A 22,347-nucleotide genomic window follows, 5' to 3' on the forward strand; every position below is an offset into this window, starting at 1 on the left:
AAATATGAAAATTACATTTGAAGAACTTTACTTTATTGATTTTTGAAAGTGAACTTTTTCAGCCAACGCACTAGATAAATGATATGATATCTTCTTTTCAAGAAATAAATTCATAATTATAGGCAGACAAACTAAGCACAATAAAATATAAGTACATGGGAACTTACTGAGTTTTTTCAGACTATAGAATCCAAACTTTATGGATACTGGTGGGATGCTTTTTTGCAACATTAGAAGAAAGACAAACAGTGAAACGACTACTGCCTACATGTTCTAATTTTCAAGAAAATAGGTAAAAAAAATCAGGGGATTATGATTTAAAAATTTATTAGTTAGATAAACTTATTATTTAGATAAAAACATCTAGCATCATATACTCTGAGAGCATACAAATCAAACAGTAATTTCTTATGGATGAGAAAGGGTAAACAAAATTAAGAAAATCTTATTCTTTGTCAAATAGTTTAGAATCCTATGGTTGGAATAGGAGAGACATGAAATATTGAATAAGATTAACCATGTTTTGAGTTAGCATGCTTTCTTTTTAAAAGAAGCCCCATTTTGTGAGTTAGCATGCTTTCTCTTTAAAAGAAACTCCATTTTGTGAGTTTTTAAAATCTATTACTTCCAAACTATTTTACACAATGCCACATGTATTAGAAAGCATATGCTTGCTAGAAATCATGTTTCCTGAATCAGTCATTAACTGTCAATGGTTTATATTATTTAGTCCTCTAAGTTTCAGATTTAGTAACAGAGTTGAAAGTATGACTAAAACTATGCTGAATGTTTAAATAAAAATTTGTTACAGTAAAGTCACATTGTGATTGATTCCCCTCAAAATATTCTCCCTTAAGGGAGAATAAACCAGGTGTGGTGCTGCACACCTGTACTCCCAGCAATCAGGAGGCTGAGGCAGGAAGATTTCCCCAAGTTTGAGGCCAGCCTGGGCTACACAGTGAATTTGAGATCAGCCTGGACTATACAGGAAGACCCTGTCTCAAAATAATAATAAAAAATTTAAAAATATTCTCCTATACTTCAAACACATTTGTCCCATTGTTTTTGTCACTTTCTGAAGCAGTTCTGGAAATCCTCTTTCACAGGTGTCTTTAGTCATGCTGTTATGGCTGCCTCATTGACCTGAATCAATTCAAAACATTCATGGTGATTTTTACTTTGGGAAAGAGCCAGGGTTGCACTATGTCTGATCTTGTAAAGGTGGATGAAGGAACACTACAATGTTTTCATGAACTTGCAGTTTTTATTTAAACATTCACCATGTTTTGTAAACACACGTCATGGATTTTTTAACAAAATACTGAATAATATGTCTTTGGGTCAGTTACCAGTCCGAACAGGACTAAATGAGACTGCCCTATGCTGGGCATGATTGGTACTTCATTTAGGCTTGTACTTAAACCTCAAGAAAAGCATCTTTCAGCAGCTAATAAAAGCAGGGAAATGCCAGTATAGTTTAGTGATAGAGCACAGAGCAGATGCTCAGGGTTTGCTAGAGGTTTAAATGTTGAAATAGTTAAGCATTAGAAATGTCTTTCAGGTAAGGAATTTCAAAACTACATCACTAACGGTTCGGTAATAAAACATACACCAAGCACAAAGTGGAGGTGTGAGAGGGCTAAGGGTTTTACAGTGGCTTGGAAGAATATGTCTGTCTATTCAGATACAAGCAATGGTTACAGGAAACATCTACCACATAGTATATAATTAGCCAAATAGAACTTGCCCCTTGTTACAGACTAAATATTTCTTCCCACCATTGATTCATACCCTTAAATTCCAACCTTCAATGTGTTAGTGTTAGAGGGTCTTTGGGTGGTAACTAAATTATGGGAGAGGAGCCCTCAAAAATGGGATTAGTGTTTTTATCAAAGGAACCCCAGGGAGCTCACTAGGCCTTCCTCTACTATATTAGAAGTTAGGGAGTAGTCAGTTGTCTGCAACTCAAAAGATGGTCTTCTCCAGAATCTGACCATTTTGCCATCCTGATCTTGCCCTTTCAGCCTTCAGCAAATGGAAAATAATTTCTGTTGTTTGTTTATAACCCAGTCTATGGTTTCCTATTATAGTGGTCTGTCTTACTTTTCTCATCACTGAGACACAATACATGACACCTGCAACTTAAAGGAGGACAAGTTTATTTTGGCTCACTTTTCTTTTTTTTTTTTTTTGGTACCAGGGATCAAACTTAGGACCTAGCACTTGCCAGGCAGGCGTGGGGGCACTGAGCTACATCTCCAGCCTTTAGCTCACATTTTTAGATGATAGTTGGCTGGCTTGAAGAAAGGCCTGGTTGGAGAGGAAAACTGCTCCCCTCCTAACAGCCAGGAAACAGACAGGGAAGTGGGGAGCTTAGGTGGGAGATATGCCCTTCCAGGTCATGCTCCCAGTGACCAGCCTTTTTGGACTAGGTCCTGCCTCTCAACACAAGCTAGCTGTGAACCTCCACAATCCATCTCATCCACACAGCTCTGCCTCTGAGTGAAGGCTTTGGGGAGACATCCAAGTACGTATAAATAATAACACAGTCTGAAACACCTGACAATCTTGATTTGAATATTTCAGCCTTATATTTTATATGGTGGAGTTATTTCCTGTGACCTAGGAAGCTATAAGTGAATCTTGAGAATGGGCAAAAATTAGTCACACCTGCAATGAATATTTATCTTATACCTGCTTTATGATAATTGGTTTATAGTATTTACAAAGAGACACATGTCATTTTGGGCTAGATCTATTGCAAATACGCCATCACTACCAATATGCATATTGAAGTTACAAGTATTTAAACAAGGTTGCCAAATCTCTAAAGAGATTTTTAGGGAGCTAAGAACCTAGAAAAATGAACGACAGTTAGAGATCTAACAGGATTACAAATAAATGGATATCTAAATTGAAGAATGAGGAATGCATGGAAACCAGCCAAGAGCTGAAGCCAGAAAACTGAAAGATCAAACTGTTCTCTGCAGGAAGAGAGAAAAAAGTAGAGTTGAAAGGTTAAATAAAAATGGAAAAATCATTCTTTCCAAAGATATATACATATATATATGTCATATATATATGACAAAAAATAAAAGTTACTATGCTCTAAATTATTTTCCCTGATACCAATGAAACGTCTAAAATAAACTTGTTTGATGTTTATTATATAAATACCTACGTGGAGATATATTCAGGAGAGCTAGGTTAGTATGCACAAGTCAGCTCATGGATGGTCAGTTTGTAGGTGTAGATCCGGTCCCCCGGAAGTGCTGTTTTGCAGGAATATACCCTTCCCACTTCATCTCTGGAGGAGAGGATACAAGCAATGGTTACAGGAAACAAGAAGAGGAGAGGAGGGAACAAGATCTGGAGGAGAAAGATTTTAATGTTGAAAACTCTCAGATATACTTCCTAGAGTTTAGATTCACATGTTTAGTTATTTACCAAGCCTCTGCAAATGTCAGAGCACATGTCTGAAAGAAAACATCACTTCTGGAAGATTCTCCTGTTCCTAGAGTGCAAGACGTTACCTAATCTGAAAGGGTCTCCATTCCCATCTCAGACTTGGAACGGCTGGCTGCCTCCTAGTCCAGTGAACTGTGCAAGTGAAGGAGGATACAGGAAGAGCAGGGGGTTAGTTCTAAGGCCCTGAGAGAGGTGGGGAACTTAATCTGAGCCATAGGATACTGGGAGGTAATACCTCTGTTTATCCCAGAAAGAAATTTGAGTATTTCCCCATATATTTGTTTTCTTCTTACTGGAGACAGGTCTAAAAGAATCTGACAAAGCTCAGAATGACAGCTGGATGGTAAAAGGCAGGAGGGAGATGAAAAGCTGAGAGTTGTGTCTACATTTTTGCACCTAGGCCAGGGGTGGGGTTGGAGGTGTCCAGAAGGCTCCCAGGGTTGTTCTTTCTGAAGGCCTACAGACAGAGGCCCCGGAGACGGGCCTGGGAGGGAGAGTTAGGTGACTGGTGTTCCTGGAGACTAGAGGAAGAAGTAAAAAAGGCCACAGGCAGTTAAGCACCCCTGCTGGGAGTTTGAGCCTGCGGGTGACTCGTTTTGCAAGTTAATGCCAACAGACCTAGGTGTGAAGGAAGAAAACAGCAATCCCAGATTCCTGCACTAAGAGAGCCAAAGCATGGAGGACTGGCTGTGGCCTCTCCAATGTGGAGGGGAGCCTAGGGTGAGTGGAATTTCTCGCTGCTTCCGGGCTGCTCCTGGCTCCTGGCTCCTGGCTCCTGGCTCCTGGCTCCAGGGGCAAATCAACAGCCATCTTGGCCACGCACCCTCTGCCAACACCAGCCCAAGCTAGTACAGGAATATGACTCAACGACTCTCACCTCGCAGCCTTCCAAATGGGGCACGTGGTGAGTGAGCAGCGGTTCACAGGGCCATTTCTCACCCTCCGCTTTGCACAGACCACGCGGAATCGGCTTCTGCCCTCCCACAGGCCCCAGAACTTCTAGCTCCACTTTCATTTAAGAGCACTAAAGTGTGGAACTGGAACATTCACCCTCCTCAGTTGATCCCCAAGGTCCCTGGGCCACAGAGAAGCAATTCTTGTCAAACTGTGAGCCACTCCTGTCCTTGGTTCACTTCCGGGCACGTGCCCCCCTGTCTTCTAGGGTTCAGCCCCCTTACCTTATAGGAAACAAAACAAACACAAACAGAAAGCTTCAATTTCAGGCTGGTGTGGGGATGCGTGTGGATTTGTAACGTTTTGCAGGACGTTTTTGTCACCATAGGCTTTCTAATAAAGGCTCTCCCCATCCATTTGAGTCCGATTGTTTTTTGTTTGCCCTTTGTCAGTGGCTAGGAGTGATCCCAGGTGAGTCCTCCTTGCTGGGGAATTACCCCCGCCCCCGGGTTTATCTCCCCTTGGAGAAAGGGCAGGAAGCCTGTGAGCTCTCTCTAGAACTTGAACTTTCTAAGGCGCAATGAGTTTCTAAAGGGGAGGCTGGAGTTTCTGGCTCCCTGGACCGCGGCCCGAGCAAGCTAATTGGGAAGCACAGCGGTGTTCGCTGCTGGGAGTGAGGGGCGTGCTTGGGAACCGTTCGGGGAGGCGACAGAGGAGCGAGGGGTGGGCAGGCGGGGGCACAAGTGGGAGGTCCGGGAGTTGGTGGAAGCCGCTCTTCGGGGGGCGAAGACGCGTGGCGGGCGAGGAGGACGACGGCCCCGCAGCCTCAGCGCCCCGAGGTCAGGCTTAGCGGCGGCAGCGGCAGCAGTAACAGCAGCGGGACGGAGTTAGGACCGCTCGGAGCGCCCAGGTCTCCAGGTAGTATAAGGTTTGCAGTCCTTCCACTTGCTGGCAGTTGCAGAAGATCTGCTTTTTAAGCGGAGCGTCCTGGCCACCCCTCCTAGGGCTGCGGCTTCCCTGGCTGCTGCGCGGCGTCTCCCTCTCCCGGCCCTCGCGCGCACTCTCCAGGCTGGACGCGCCCGAAGTTTGCGGAGAGCTCGCGGGCGCTCGGAGCTGGGTCCTGGCCGGGGCCGCGGGAGGGGGCTGGGAACCCGGGCTCCGCAATCCCGGAGCGTCGCGGGCCATGTATATTTCATCAAACGGACTTGGGGTGCGTCGCGTCTCGCAGCCATCAACGCGATGTGCAGAGACATTTCTCACTTGAGTGGAGGAATGCGCGAAGGAAGCCCGGGCGGAATCGGCGCCGGAGGAGCCTCTGGGCGCCAGTACTAATTGTCCTGATTTATGCCCTTCTGACTGCTCCGCGGCTTCGTCTGAAATAAAATGAAAGCGGCGCCAAGCGGGATAGAACCGCCTGGCCGCCGGTTCTGGTTCTGATCCCTCGGAATCAGAACATCGTCCTGCAGCTTAAAGAAAGAAAGAGAAAGAGAAAAGAGAGGGGGAAAGCCCTCTGTAAAAGTTTAAGGCGAGAAGTGGCAGACGCGGCGGCGCGGGGAGGCGCGGAAAACCGGCGAGCGGCACCGGGCTGGCGAGACCTCCGAAGGCTGCGCTTTCCTCGTTAGCCTCTCCGTATTTTTGGAGGGAGAGGCACCTTTCGCATCCTCTCCTCCTCTCCGCCCACCCCTCCTCCCTCCCCCTCGTCTACCTGTCAAAGTCACTGATCTTTTGCATTTCGGAAGAGGACGTCAACAGGAAGGAATTCCCCCTCTGGGTGCGGGCTCCGAGAGGGGGCGACGCGCAGGAGGAGCCCGCGCCGAGGCGAAGGTAATTAAGCCGCCGCCCGTGGCGGGCCAGCGTGGGTTCTGGGGCCGCGGAGTCCTCTGGGCAGTGGGCCGGGTGCGATCGCGACCCCGGGGCGGCGGCGGCGGGATCCACGCACCCACCCCTCAGCTCCGCGCGCGCCGCGGGAGGAGGCTCCAGGAGCGGCTGCCGCCCTGCCGCTCGTCGCCTACCAGCTCCGCAGCCGCGGACGCCGCCCGAGGCGCCCCGGGCTGGGCAGGGCAGGGCAGGACTGGGCCGCCGCCCCGCTCCGACGGCTCGGCTCCCGGGGGCGCAAGGGCACCCCGGCCCGCAAGGTAAGTACAGTCGGCTCCCGGGCCCCCGCCCTGCGTCCGAGCCCTTCTCCTCTGCCCTCCCCTCCCTCGCCCGCCCCCCAGTGCGGTCCGCGGGCGGGAGGCGAGCCCGGGTGGGCAAGAACTTTGGAAAGCGCCCTGAGGAAGCAGCGCGCGGAGCCTCTGCGCGCACACGGCCCGCACCCACACACGAGTCTTCCCGGGGGTGCTTTCCGAGCAGGTTACGCGCGTGTTGTTCCCGGAGCCTGGGCGCTGGGTCGCTCGGTGCCTCGATGCCCCGGCTGCCCACAACCCCGCGCTCGCCCTGCCTCCTACGCACCTGGCCGCACTAGACGCGCGGGAGGGTTATTACTGTTATTGTTTCTCTGGACAATTGTCTGCTTTGGTGAAAAACTTGCCCTGTTGCCAGTCCTGTGGAGCTGCTGGCTACACCCGGAGCTTATAAAGTCCCTTGCTTTCAATCTCCTTTATTGGTGCGAGATTAAAGCATTACTACCCCACGTTGTGCAGCTGGGGAGAAAGGAAAATTGAAAGAGGGAGAGACTTGGTATAGGAATGCTGTTTGGAATGTTTTCTCAGATACTGGCATCACATTAATGAGAGGAAGGAGGGAGCTAGGGACACCGACGTGCTTTCTGGTATGGATCTGTGGATATCTATAGATATTATAAATAATACCGAATATTATTGGGCCCAAAATAACCAATTAAGTAATTCATGTAAGAGAAAACTTAGATTAAAAAAGAAACTGCGCCCTCTGCTGTTTATTTTGGTAACCTCACCTGAGCCCCCCCCCCCCCCCCCCCCGCCAAAGTGCACTTGAGTAGGTTGTCATTTTACAGGGGAAGGGAGGAAAATTCCTTTAAGGAGGGTTTTAAGACAACTTTATTTGGAAAAATCTCAGGTTGAGTTCCTATCGTTGCATCAGGTATAGATCTTCAGAGAGTAGAAGCTTTCGTTCCCCCACTCGCTCCCATTCTTGTCTTTACACAAGGAATAATAGAGACACTCCTTAACCTGAGAGTTTGTCAGTGGTTGAAATGGAAAATTCTGAGTAAGATTTAGAATTCTACTAAACATTCCGTGAACCTGGCAGTAAATTTGCTCTAGAAATAAGGCCTCATTCTGTGGCTGAAAATGCTAAAAATTTTCTTATCTTGCAGAAATGAAAAAAGATTTTCCATCAAAATCGTTTATTTCAGTATGTTTGGGGTTAAGTTTGCTGGAAAGTTTTCCAGAAATCTTTTCTGGGGGAGGGTAAGGCTCCTCGAATTTGTCTGGCCCTTGACTAAATCTAAGCTGTGACGGAATCAATAAGTGGCCGATATTATTTTTGAGGATAAGTGACTTATAATTTTTCATTAAAATGAAATGTAGATCTCTGCATGTGGATCAGCATGCAAAGAAAAAATGCACCAAGGGTTTCACATGTGATATTATTCCAGCGTACCTACAGAAGGATATATTTTCTTTTTTGGATGCCATGAAATCAAATATATTTAATCTTTAAAGAGAAACATGAAGGCATTTGGGATTTCATATATCTGTCTATTAATTTGATATTTCCTATTATAAGATTTAAGAGCAGTAATCTTACAAATTTTATAAAGGAGCAATTTATTTTATTTAGACAAAAAGCTCTTTTCTATTAAGATTTGGTTTGATTTGTTTTCTTTCACGGGTTGAGCATGTGGATTACAATGCTTTACGTTAGCTTTTTAGGAAGAGGCTAATGTAGTCTGCAGTTCCTTTTGTATGTTTGCATTTAGTACAAATACTTGTTTTGAGTTCTGGTAAAGTTTTATTCTGAAAAGCATCAGGCAATGTGTTTAAAAGTTAAGTTATTACACATTTAGTTGATAGGTTTTCTAAGTACAGATTTGGAGACCGTTTTCAAGTTAGAAAAGCACCAAGTCACAGGCAAAGGAATAAATTTTCATACAACTTAGGAAAACAGTCATACGTTAATATTTTGAAAAGTGTGTGTGTGTATGAGAGAGGGAGAGGATTATATTGTATTATAGAGCAGTAAGTGATTTTAGCATACTTTCAAAACTAATTTTATTTTCAGACCCAGAGTTTTGTTCCAAAACTTCAGGTGGCTGTAGATTTTCTCAGGTGTGTGTTTGAGACCTTGGATCTCTAAACATCCCTGTATGAGAATGAAACATTTGTTGTTCCTTGGTCAATTAAACACCAGATTTCTTTTAGACTTCACTGATTTTGAAATAATTTTATGTATTATCCAATTGCCAAACATTTGTAAAATATATGCCATCTGATTTTGTTCTTTGGTCTTCTCTTGGTGAAAATAGAGATCTTTCAAATACTAAAGTGTGTTACCTGTTTTATTAAGAATCTCCTGATAGGCACTTGCTCATAATACCCAATCAAGAATGAGTAAGCTATGCCAATGATGTTGCAGTATATGCTAAACTCCTTGTATTTTGAGAGATAGTTAACAAAAACACAGCAGCCTATGTTTCCCATTAAGAATAAGAGATGCTTTTTCACAGCAAATAAATATATGCAAAAAAGTATTCAATATATGTTAAAATAGCTCATGTAATAAATCTTATTATTATGGCTGTGTTGGAAGGTGCTAATTTTGGGAGGTTACAGAATTTGTGTATCTTTTCCTCTTTATATTTCTCTGTCAATGGCGTATGATTACAGTCAATTTTCCTTTTGATTCAGAAACATGCATATTTATAAAATTCTTAAAGTCTATAAAGAGTGAGTCAATAGGTGTCTATTTCAGGTGCCCCCAAAGAGCTGAATATTTATGGAATAAGTAGCCTACTACCATCACCCCCACCTCGCAGTGACATTATATAATAAAATGAATGTTGAAAGCCAGCTAGTGTTAGTAGATTTACTGGCAGTATTTTCCTCTTATTTGATAAAATTGGAAATTGCTTTTGGAGCATGATTGCCTATAATTTTAATCATTATTATTTCTATATAATATTTTGGGAGGAATTTTATTTCTTCCTCATGACAGAAAGGGCCTGTGAAAGGTCTTTCACAAAGATAACCCAAGATGCAAGGGAATTAGCTTCAGAATCCTGGAAAAATGTATATTCCATCTATGCAAAACCATTTTATAGCCCATTTTAGCCCTGAAGAATAATATCTAGCAAGTTGAGGGCCATGAAGTAGTTTTATATTTTTTCATTGGCTCTGAAAATTTATATGCCGGAGGTCTATGGAGTATACGTGACATTTGAATGGGTATTTTTTTTTTTTAAATCAAAAAGGACTTGAGTTCACAAGTAGAGCTGATGACATTATTTGATTACAATGAGTCCCCAGGCTTGGCAAATTAAAGAAGCAGAGATGGGGCTGCCCAGAGCTCCTCTGAAGCTGCCCTTGTTTAGGTGATCTGGACACTTGAGACAAATTCAAAAGCCACATTACTTGACAATTAGTTCAGTTATGGGCCGGGAGGGATATGTTTAGTATATTAAGTCTCAACATATGTCATTGCCTGTCCTTCTCATAATCGGTTTGCTTAGGTGTTTGTTCTGATGACCTAGCTTTTAAGAATCTATTGATATTTTAACCTGGTTGAATGCAAAGCCAGATGGGAACCAGGGCCATTAGATAATAGAGGTTGCAGTGTAAATAATATTGTTTGTGTATCATTTTATTTCCTTTGAAAACTCCATAATTACACTTCAGCAGCCAATTCTTGATTTTCACAGACAGAGCTTTTTTTTCTATTGTATGTCAGGGAAGTCCATAATTTAATTTATTACTAATTTGGAGTTAAAAGGATTTTCTTTGAAGGATACTATGTGCGACGCTGAAAAGTGAGGAGACCCTGAAATGAAGAATGCATAGTAGGTGATGTTCCAAAATTAAAACTCACAATGAAATAAAATAATTATGTTAGAGAATAGTTTAGTGAGCCTCTGCTCCTGATCTGTAATATGCTGTGGTCAATATCTTTTTCTGTGTCAATGGGAGCTCATTAAATGTAAATTCTCCAGACTAACTGAGCCATGCCATATTAGTGCTTGCCAAACCTTGACATTTTTAATACATTAATAATATGTCTGTAATGTAATGCAAAACTATTAATCACAACTGGTTATGTGCCAGAAATGTAAGCTATAATTGGCTGCTTCTTGTCAAGAATGTCTGTCGCACAGTCCTGCAACTGCCTAATATTCAAATATCTTGCGCTCCTCTCCATTTTTCCTTGTCATTTCTCTAAATTTGATCAGTGGTGTAGTCCATAATTCTGTGTAATGGCCATCACTATAATTCTGGTATACCTTAATGAGAATTCGTTACATTGGGATTGCTCTTGTGTCAGGAGATAGGAATAGGTTTATATATGTTTCCTTAGTGTCCAAATTTTTCAGGTACAAATGTATGGTCACTCTTTATTATAAAGTTGCAGTAAGTCAAAATGTGGTTAAGGAAACTATAACCAACATTAAGTGGATTTAAGAGAATCATATTGTTTTTTAAAAAGTAAAGGCTAATCTCAGGGATCATTCCAATGTATGCCTGAAGTCATATTTTTAAAATAATATTACAGGTTAACACATCCTACTTTCAATTTCAAAACAGTTCCAAGTCTTCGATTATATTGTTTTCAATAAATAAATTGTAGTGTATTTGAAACTAAGAACTGAAGTTAACAATTTCTGACCTAGTAGGTTTTACACTACTTCATTTGTAATGCCAACTCCCTGCATCCCCAAAAGTGTTTGTTTTCCCTTATAATATAAACATAGTTGAAAAATGCATCTAGAAAATATAGATTTATATCATTTTAACACCTTTCTGCATCATAAATTGTCAGAGTGTTGGATGTTGCTGAAAATATCAACTTAAAATTACTAATGAGTCTGAAAAAAGCAGAAAGCTGTAGTAGCCACAACACATGCTTCTCTATGAGTTTTTTCTTTTTAGCTTAAGATTTCAAAATGTGCTCAACACAATATAGTCTGGAAGAGGAAGATTCAAATCTGTAGTTTATACATGTTTAGACACACTACTAATTATTGCTTCATAGGAACTCAAATATTCAACACTTTTCCTAATAGAAAATATCACAAATTGCAGCTGTATGATAACATTTTATGAATTGAATATAATGAAAATTGCACTTGCATCCATAAAGCAATTATTATAAATTACTTTGCTATGGAAACACAATTCAACCATCTGTTGGCATTTCATAGTCTCTATGGCTTAGTTCGTTTTAAGATGGTGCATTATTTAAATATAGTGAATTCCTTTTATAACATTGTTTTAAGATAGTGAACTTCCATATTTAAACTGTTTAATGTGAATTGAAGGATTTATATTGCAATTTTCCAGAGCTACAGGCTTTTTCGTCCTTTTCGAGCCATTTAAAAAGTAGCTAATAATTTGGAGCATGATTATGAACCAAATAATTAAGAAAACACACCTTTTTCCAAACATCTGGATTCCAAGTATTAGTCCTTACTTAGATTTGAATAATGATCTCTAAAGAGAAAAGTTGCCAATTAAAGTCATCAATGATTTGTGTCTGTAGCTATGTAGACTACATTGTCAGTTTGCCATAAGGACTTTTAAATGGTAATTTTTATTTTCCCTTAGAATTAGTGCCATATTATTCTGCTTCATGGCCTGTTAACTCACCCTCAGCTATTTTTATACGTGCATTTTAAATTGTGCATTTTACTACAGAGCTTTTACTTTTAAAGCAGCCCATAATATTTGCCTTTGGGACAAATTCTCTTCTGTTGAGAGAAAGTAACTGCAAATGCAGGTGTAATGGTTATAAAAAGATATAAGAAAATAGAAAATCCTTATTAAAAGAAGATTTGCTCCTTTGGTTTTACTTCTGAATTTTGTTTTCAGAGAGGAAAGTTGTCTTTGTCAGTAAATGGGGTTAAACAAAAGGTTGCTAAAGTCTTCCAATATAATAAGGAAATCCAAAGGGACAGGCTCACACCAACAAAGCTAGTTTTCACTTTAGCAAACAGAAGCAATGGAATGTACAAGAAATTTGGAGATTTTTAGGGTCTCTTTGCCACGAAAAAAAGGCATACAAATAGTTGTCATTTCTTTGTCATTCTTATTTTTTTATAAAAACCTCATTTCTCCCATTGTTCTCTTAAAAGATTTTTTTAGCACCTCAATCATTAAGAAGTATTTAAATCTAGCAGTTTGCCCTGTTAAGACGGAAGCACACTTTTTGAAATGGAACATGCAACTCACCTGGAACACACGCATCTTGTCTTTTTTTATGGAAGAGTTAAACACTTCTTATCAAAATCCTCTCCAGCATGAATGACTTTCCTGGTTTGCTCATTATAAGCAAAGCAACTGAGTAAAGGTTAGCCACATTACACCAATTTGCTTTGTATTACATCAAAGCTCCAAAATGTCAACATATCAAACATTTCGTAATGCATTGATTGTGGAACAGTAACTCTTACTCTTATTGTTTTTAAAAGGATATTGCTGCCAGAAGAACAGAATGATTGATGGGAAACAGACACTGGACTGTCAGACACTCATCCTTCTGCTTCAGATACTGGTATGTCAGTGCGCCTGAACAGCCCTTGAAAGCCGTGAACATTGAGGATCACTCAGGGTTATCGGATGTACAGTGGGAGAGCCATCACTTTGCTAAACTATCTGCTACTGGACTTCTTTGGCAAAAACCAAACTAGACCTGCATCTAATAGATATGTTGTAGGATGAAGAAAAAGCTGCAAGTTGTTGCTGCCTAGCACACAAGTATGTTAGGCTTCCACCAAAGTCGTCAGTATTCCTGAGTATGCACAATATCTAAATCCTTCATGTTGGTTTTGGAATCTTTTTGAAATCTCATCCTCTCTCTCTTTAAAAGTATACAGACCTTCCTACATAAAGAGACACATATATGTTTATGTAAAATAGACGCAGATTACAGATAAGCCACGAAGACTACAAAGAATTTAGAGATGTATTTGTCAAGATTCCTGTCCATTCATGCCCTTTGGGTTACAGTGTCCTCAGTGATGCAGCCCTACCCTTTGGTATGGGGACATTATGATGTGTGTAAAACTCAGATTTACACAGAAGAAGGGAAAATGTGGGATTACATGGCCTGTCAGCCAGAATCCACGGACATGACCAAATATCTGAAAGTGAAACTGGATCCTCCCAATATTACCTGTGGAGACCCTCCTGAGTCGTTCTGTGCAATGGTGAGGCAATGCTTTCGAGTAGAATATTTCATACAAATGGGGTTGAATTGCATATGCATTCCAAGGTGGTGAGTGTGGGACTCAACCCATGCAGGTGGCAGATTTATGTTAACAGGCTAGCTTCATTCTCAATGGACTATCTAGAACTGCACTATCTAGGATTACAGTTGATACACTGGAACTTTCTGCTTCCCAGCAAACTAAGAGTTTCACTGAGGCAGGGGATATATACAGTGGTACCTTGGTTCATGCCCTTAATTCTTGCCACAATTCTAGGCAAAACCGAATTGGGAGAAAGCTGAATCAAATTTCCTCATAAAGTCAACATTGAACCTAGCTATTGAATTTAATTTGGTTCTTGTCCAATTTGGTTTGCAACCAGAATTGTGGCAAGAATTAAGTTCGTGAACCGAGGTACATATAAAGTTCAATTGAAGGTTAATTTCAGATTAGAGATTGGGAATATGATTAAGTCAAATATGTTACATTAAGGTAAAATTCAATGGCAAACTAACTCTGAAGGTTTCTTTATACTCATATATGAGGAATATTGGAATGAATGAAAAGGAATATTGGAATGTGGAAAACATTCACTGGAAAGTAATGACCCAGATACTCTCTTTTTGATAAGGAAAAGTTACAAAATGCATTGCTCTTGGCATATATTAAGTCTTTTCCTGGGTGAAAAAGGAGCAGCACTGGGTGACACATTGCGTTTCCACTAGAGACACAGCTGATGATATGCCTGTAGGGTATTAGTAAAGAGACTGGCGATTGAAATGGTGTCAGTTAACATACTAAAGAATCCAGACAGCATGTTCATTTGGTTTGTGTTGTTGTTTTTTATTATGGGTTGTCTTTATTTGACACAAGGTCTGTGATCCCATTTTTCTTCACATAACAGATATAATCATATGGCAGATTTTAACAGTATTCTTACTGGATTTTCTTATCTTGAACCTGGCCTGGCATTTTCAGAATAGTGAAACTATTAATCAAAGTAGCATCTGCTCACAGTCCCCAGTGAGTTAAATTAGCCTAAGATCATCTTAGACCAAGTACTATAGAAAAGGTTTTGTAACAGGAAACAATTTTGAGCAATAAAGAGTGTTTTCAACTAAAAGCTAAGGGCTTGCCATTTTTCGGAAGTGCCTTTAGGGACTGGTTTGAATTATAGTCTAAACCTGATTTTGTGGAGAGTGAGAAAAAGAGCTTGGCTATTAGGTGTCACTATGACTAAAGTGCCCTGAAAGACTAAATATTTCAAAGACAGGGCCTGGCTCTCTCTGGAAGCAGGTATATGCTTTGCAAAGAAGTTACATTTTAGAAACAACAGGCTTCCTGAGGAGTTTATTCAAACATATTAGTAAAACTATAATAAATCTGTAAAAGAGCAGGGAAATTTGTTGGTTTGTATAAAGTCTTTAACAATTTCTCATGAAAGGTCAAATTTTAGATTGCATTGCCAATCTGAAGTGAATTTGCTATTCAGGTGAGAGGTTACGTAATCTTCTGCTCCTTATAGCAGAGAGAGTTCTGGGCCAACTCTTTGTATTATTAAGAGCTCTCTAGCTCTATATATTAGTTTACATGACACTTGTAACAATATACCACTTCTGAAATTGTTTAATAATTTATAGCCTAAGTAAAATTGCAAATATCCTTTTTCAGGGTGGTGTTTCTTCCTGCACAGGCCCCGTATGATGTGTTCAGGGTCTGATTTCTGTGTACAGCTCTTCTGGTTTCAGTCTGTGGCTGGAGAATGCCTGCTCAGCACTGCTCCTGTCCGTCATGTTGAAAGGTTTACTTGGCGGGCATCTTTAGCAAGCTTCTTTCTTCCATCATAAGCAGGAAAGGGTATATTATGGCACTTCCCGTGCTTGCCTTTCATGGGAACATGATCTGAGGTATTTAAACAAGCTAATTCCTATGAAGTCACTGGCTAAGTGGTGCTAGAGACCACATGAGAAAAGAGAATTTAAATGATTTTCTTCCGCTGGGCTCAAGTTCAGTAAGATATATACTTTTTATGTTCACACGAAACTCCACAGAGTAGTCTCTTGAAAGCCAGCATCTTAATATGATGCAGATATTCAGAAGCCATGGTGGATTTAACTTGAGCAGAGTAGTTTTTCAAGAGAGAGTTTGAGGTTTGTGAGATATTACCTATCAATCCTTAATTTGTATTCCTTAATATGGATATGATTGGCATAACTGATTTAATAATCTCTCCTCAAATCACACACTTGGGAACTATACGTATGCATATTATGTGCCAAGTCAGTGATAATGGCCTAAGATACCAACACATCTCTCTGCAGTTTGGATTTTCCATAAAATTATTTATTGTAAGGGTTCCTGACACAAGGCTGTCATATCAGACTTGTTAGGTGCTCCTTAGACCAAGGTCTAATGGGATTCCATAAAGTCACTTCTATTATGACTTGGACATGCTCTCCTCCTTGACACTGCATCCAAACCTTCTCCCTCAGAGTCGTTATGGCCTATTACATCAGGGTACCTGCCAGATAAGCATAATCACTGTTTACCCCCTATATGTAAATGTGGGCTGCAAAATGGTTTCACTTGCTCAGCCAGTGACACCCTTATTAGCTATGACTATTTTAGTTCTGAGCACTGAGAGGAATTTGGCCACGGGAATGTCCTACTGTCCTGTAATTCCTATAGCCAATTTATTTAATATAAAGTTAAAGTTCATTGGCATTGGATTATGAGTCTGTGTTGCTGCTTTTTGCATGTGCTCCATCATTGTTTGCGAGGGACTATTCATGAACGTTGAACTCATTTTAATCTAAAGTGAAAAATTTAGAGAAAATGAACATATGGTTTCTTTAAATAATAGATTTCTGCTTATTAAGCCAGATGACATATTTAACAAATCTTCAATGTCATGTAATTTAAAATAGTTGTATTTTAATTATACAAGCATTTATAAACAATAGTTTTCTGGGAGAAATTCTGACATTTCTACTTACGAGAATACAAAAGAGAGAAATGTTTATGTACATGAGTTACATGTTTTGTAAACTAAACATTTTCTTTTAAGTTTATTATATTCCCTTTAAATTGAGAGTAGTTAAAGAAAAAAAATCTCTATTTTTGTTAAGGGAGAAGAGTCTAACCATTTTTGCTGTTCAGGCTGGGACAGCGTATTTGTGGCAATCCCGTCCTTTCAGCCACATTGCAAGCTTCAGGTAGCACAGCTTTGTAGAAAACACAGATCTAGCAACAACAATGTGTTTCAGTTTGCGTAAAGACCAAGTAGGATGATCTGAACCTGTGTGTAAAGCTGAAGCGACAACACAAAGCTCTGACTTGTTCATTGTGTTTAGACACACTTAGCTGTCATCTCTCCACGCAACACCCCAGTGGCTTAAAAATGGCAAAATTATTGGCAATTATCTTCAGCCTGAAGCTAATCTTCTGGATAAGTTAAATAGAAGCTTTGAAAAAGAGCCTACAGACGGGAGAAATCATGTGGGTTTGTCCAATTTATGGTGCAGAAGTGCTGATGACTGTGGAAATGGGAGCCCTTGAGTGCTGCCGTGGATTTCAGAGCCAATCAAAACCAAATTAGGAAACAAAGATTATTAAAAAGTCTTCTGTGCATGTAATTTTGGCATAATATTATGAGGTGGACATTAAATGTTTCCCTTGGAGACTTTCAGCATCATTAATGCAGCATGCCTTTAATTACAAGGAGACTCATATTACTAAAAAATGGAGAAAATAAAGTACTCTAAGGTGTAGTTAGCAATACCCTCATTATATTTACTGAAATAATTAGAAGAAAGGGCATAATTTTTCTAAATAAAATGTCAGAATTTGAAATGAAAATGGATTTTCTTTAGGAAATTTACTAGTGTGTGCTGTGCTCTTGATAGGCATTTATTCAGGTATCTTAATGGGTCTATTAATGATCATTCCATATTGGGCTATTTCTAGATAGACTCCTATTAAGGAAAAAGTCTTTAATTACTGCAAGCATTGTGGATAGAGCATATTTTATTACATTCAAATGAAATTTACAAAGGCACTAGAAAGCCTTTATATTTTCTGATTTCAGAGGAACCTATGGAGGGAATGGGTGGGATTGCATAGTCTCACAGCTTTCCATAATTTGCATTTCTGATGTGACATCATCTGAAGTTGCCATCTGGTGGCTATCAGGTGGCCTTTGAGAAGTTAATTTGACTAATGATTACATTTTCAATGACAAAAGATTAATATCAATTCTTCAAAAAAGTGGAATGACATTGACTTATATAATAATTGAATAATCTTAAAAATACACTCTGTTCATATGAAACATAATTCAATAAATGAATGCAGTATTACTAACAGTGACATCTTTCATTTGAACTGATTTATCCCTTAATTATGCCAGAATGAAATTTTTTTAAAATATCTTTGCTTCTTTCAATATTAACACTTCATTGTTATTAGTTCATTATTTAGACATTTCTTAGAAAAGTTTAATTCATGTTTGTAATAAATTAAGTTTCACTGAGATCAGTCTTTCTGATTTATCACTACATCAAGTAAATCTTTATTAAGGAACCTGCAGTAGCTCCTTATTATCTGTTGTGTCAAATCTAAAGTACACTACCTTCTTTTAAAATCTGGGTGCTTACAGACTTACTTCCCAAAACTTTCCACTAGAGCCCAGTGGAGTCTCTAGAAGACTTAAGACTAACCATCTGATTGGAAAGGAATTACTGGATTTGGGGTTAAAGCTGCATTGGCCTAGTATGCAGGGCTTATGGGGAAGGTCGTGAGAGGGAGCTAATAAAGCTTATGGCAGGGGTAACAAAAACTGAAACTATCTCATGTCATTTATTGTTCTCAGAGAGTACTTTGTATATGCACTAGTGCCCTTGTCTTTTGTGGGGCTAATGCTTCACAAGTATTACTAGACTACTGTGTGTAGAGGGAACTGAACAGCGCATATAACATGTGTAAAACCTCATGGTACTGGTGTGAGTCAAAGTCAAATACCTGATGGTCACTGCCTGCAAAAGAAGTAAGACTCCAGAACAAAATTAACACAAAATATCATGGACAGGGATGAGCAGACAGAGAAGCAGGAGCAACACTCAGAATTTAAAGGCAAAACATTATTTTGCAACATCTTAATGGGCCATTTGAAAATACTATTGGGTAGCTAAGTTCCTCACGTTAAATGGTGTCAGAAAAGAAGAGGAAAAAAGGCTGAGTGGAGCAGATGGGTTCCTGCAGCAATTAATCAGTCTGGTGACTTGGTTAATGGTAGAATAATTTCTTATATCTGACAGGATAGAGAGGGAACAAAAATTCATGAAACCCGACGAGTTTTACACAGACACAGATAACACACACACACAAACACACACACACCCCTTTATTTAGGACATGCAAGAGTATGCTGAGTATGATAAGACAGTTTCATCTGTGTGGAAGCCCCAGTTCACACCAAGGTTAGAGAAAACATTTAACTGAATGCAAAAATGCAAGAGTTTTAAAGGTGAACTATGAGACTTCCAATGACTGCCTTTTGGTAGACCTCTTTGAATTACCTCTTTCAATCCTATAAGAAGTAACCTTATCTGCTTTTAATCCATAGGAACATCACTTGAAAAGTATGAGAAGGAGTGTCCTAAAATACTGTAGTTTATTGAGGCATATTCTCCACACTTTTGTCTGTCTCTCTCTCTGCTGGAATCTTCATCTGCTGGTTTTGAGAACTAGTGTAATTATACAAGAAGCCGTTTACTCATGTCACCTCCTGTCTTTACCAGGACAGGGAGAAATCATTCCTTTCATTAGAAGTAGCCTGTGTCCCTCTCTACTCACCTTGATCCCAAATACTCTTCCAGATCTAACTTGTTAATTTCTGTCTACACCTGCCAATGTCAACTGATATTGTTCTTGTGATCAGTTAATTCCTTCTTGCTGTATCTCTTTGTCTGTCTGCCTATCTAGCCACCTAGGTATATAGGTTGATATATATGTATATTGATATATAGTTATATACATTATACATGTTAGCCCTGCTTGTATGCTCAATTGTACTCCACCATTTAACATCTTAGTACGTCTTATTTTATATGCCCATGTTTACATTTGTTACATCTTTATTCTGACTCTTTAACTGAACTACCATTTATATGAGATAATGCATGAGAATTCCACCATAATTGTTGATGCATAGTGTGAATTCAGCAGAGTATACATTTTCCTGCTTTTATATCATAGCATTTGCCATCATCCTAGGCAACAAGTAATAACATAGTCGTAGGTTATTAATTGGTCAATTGATTGATTATAGCATTTAGTTACCATATTGTTTTTTATTTCTTGAGAAATTCTATCATAAATATGATGTTTGGGGCCAAGGATTTAGCTAAGTGGTTCTGCCGCCTGCCTCGCAAGTGCAAGAACCTGAGTTTGATCCCTGGTAAAGAAAAAAATATGATGTTTGATTTTCCTCTGTAAATTAAGAAGCAACTAGAAAAATGTACCGACTCCACTTCAGCTGCTCATGAACATGTTCTCAAAAGAGAGACAGCAGAAGCAAAATCTTGCTATGATTTTTTTTTTGTTTTTCTGGTACCAGGGATCAAACTCAGGACCTTGTGCTTGCGAGGCAGGTGGTGGAACCACTGAACTAAATCCCCAGCCCCAGAAGCAAAATCTTATCTGAGCTCTGATACTGAAAGTATATATCTTTTAAATTGAACCCTTTAAAATATTTTTGAAATAAATAATTCTTGATTATTGTAGATAATTTGGAAGAGATAAGAAAATATAAGGTAACATTGAAATCATTTCACAATATCTTATATTTCTCTCTTCCCAAATATAACACATATTTTGTTTCAAATTTGGATTATATAACATATAGCTATTCAGTTTCCTTTTCAATTTTGAAATTATATTGCATATAGTTTTCAGTCACTACTGTTTTCTGTACCTGTTTGTCATATAGTTTTCAACAGTACGATTTTTATAGCTGTAAACATTCAACAATGTGAATTTGCAATATTTTATTTATCTTCCCATTTGGACAACTTGATGTTCCTGTATTTTTTGCAATTGCTCAATGCTCTGACGAACACATAACAGAATAGTGTTCTTTAAACAGATCCTTCTTTCACATACTAGATGATATATTTTTAGGATGTTGAGCTCATTGTGTTGTATTGAATTGAAGCTCAGGGTATGGCTACATCCCTGTGTGTTCAAGAATGGGATCACTACGGAATGGAATGGACTTTTATGTCAGTCACGACGAAAGAGTTGTCATGGGAGTTAGTCACATCCTTCTACCTGGGTCTTGCTGTCTTTTGTCTGGACTTGAAAGTCATTCTGGAAGAAAGCTTTGGAGTGCAAAGTCAGGAGCCCTCTTTGAGAATAAAAGCTTAAAATGAGTAAATGATGCCTTGTGAACTATACCTTTGGCTTTAAAACTTGCTTTAGATTGACCTATGATAAGAAATACATTATTTATTGAATCTCAGTAAACACACATATATCCACATAACCAGAACAAAAACTTCACAAAACAAGGGTTACCCTTTGTATGTGTCACGCTTTCTGGTATTTTTTTTTTCTTTATAGTCTTTTCTCTCATGTAACAAATGATTGAAAATAAATTATATGTAACATTGTTTTTGAAACTTGCATAAATGAGGAAATACTGTATATATCATTATGTAATTTCCTTTTTGTTAGCTTATATGTTGTATTCTTGAGATATAATCCTGAGATATAATATGGATATGGGGGTTTTTTTGGATATGAGTATTTTTAAAAAATTGTTTGTTTACAGACAAGTTGTTTGTTTTAATGTCTTGAGGCTCTTGACCAGTGTTGGCAAATTGTTCGCCACATTTGCTTATTGAGAAAGTTAATGTTTCCTGAACATTTAAATTTAAGTGTAGTAGTGGTTTTTTTGTACTTTTTGCCCTTTGTCTAATTTTCTACTGAAATCATTATATATATTTATATATGTATGTATATTTGCCACTAATTATATGAATTTATATATGCATACATGCAAATTTGAGCTTTTTACAAATTGCATTTTTTTTGCTAGTTTAATCAATTCAAAATAGAAGCATCTTTTTTTTTTGCCAGAAAAAAGAGATCATATTTCAGTGACTTTTCTACACCTTTCCCTTTGTGGAAATGTTATGCTTTCCTGAACAGGGTTTTGGTGCCAGGGAGCCACAGTCACAGGGCTAGAGTAGATTCATGTGAAAGCCCACTTGCAAACTTGTGTTTTACCGTTAAGCAAAGGTCTGTTTTCACTTTGAATCAGTGCTTTTGGAAACACAGCATACAGAAAGATATTCCCTGTATGAAGCTGCTGGTGTGAAATCTGCTTAGCTTTTAATTCCCCAGACCAATGAGTGGACTGATTTTTCATATGCCATTTTTAAATTTCAGAATTTCATTTCTTGCAATAGGAGAAAATGATAAAAGTTGTTTCACAAGCACAATATTGAAAAAGAAGTTACTGACAATGGCAGGTTGTAAGCTTCTTCTCATCTTTTTGGGGATAGACAGATTCAAATAGTATCTGTTCCATGAAAATTAGAGATGTGAGCTAAGGAAGAAACTAGAATTCTTGTTCCATGAAAATT

At 39.2% G+C, this 22,347-nt stretch overlaps 1 protein-coding gene across 1 annotated transcript in view; it reads left to right on the forward strand.

The window, feature by feature from the left end:
• Positions 1-6,194: 6,194 nt before the first annotated feature.
• Positions 6,195-22,347, forward strand: part of Ntng1 (netrin G1) — a 327,676-nt gene continuing 311,523 nt past the window's right edge. Inside the window, exons 1-2 of the mRNA XM_087213204.1 lie at positions 6,195-6,497; positions 12,962-13,044. Of these exons, the coding sequence (XP_087069330.1) occupies positions 12,985-13,044 (60 nt within the window). The 5' untranslated portion in view covers positions 6,195-6,497; positions 12,962-12,984. The remainder of the gene's footprint in view (positions 6,498-12,961; positions 13,045-22,347) is intronic.

The sequence above is a fragment of the Heterocephalus glaber genome, unplaced genomic scaffold (genome assembly GCF_053883595.1).
Source record: "Heterocephalus glaber isolate CG9 unplaced genomic scaffold, H.glaber_assembly_v1.0 deba00001442, whole genome shotgun sequence".
In the NCBI taxonomy this organism is placed as follows: Eukaryota; Metazoa; Chordata; class Mammalia; order Rodentia; family Bathyergidae; genus Heterocephalus; species Heterocephalus glaber.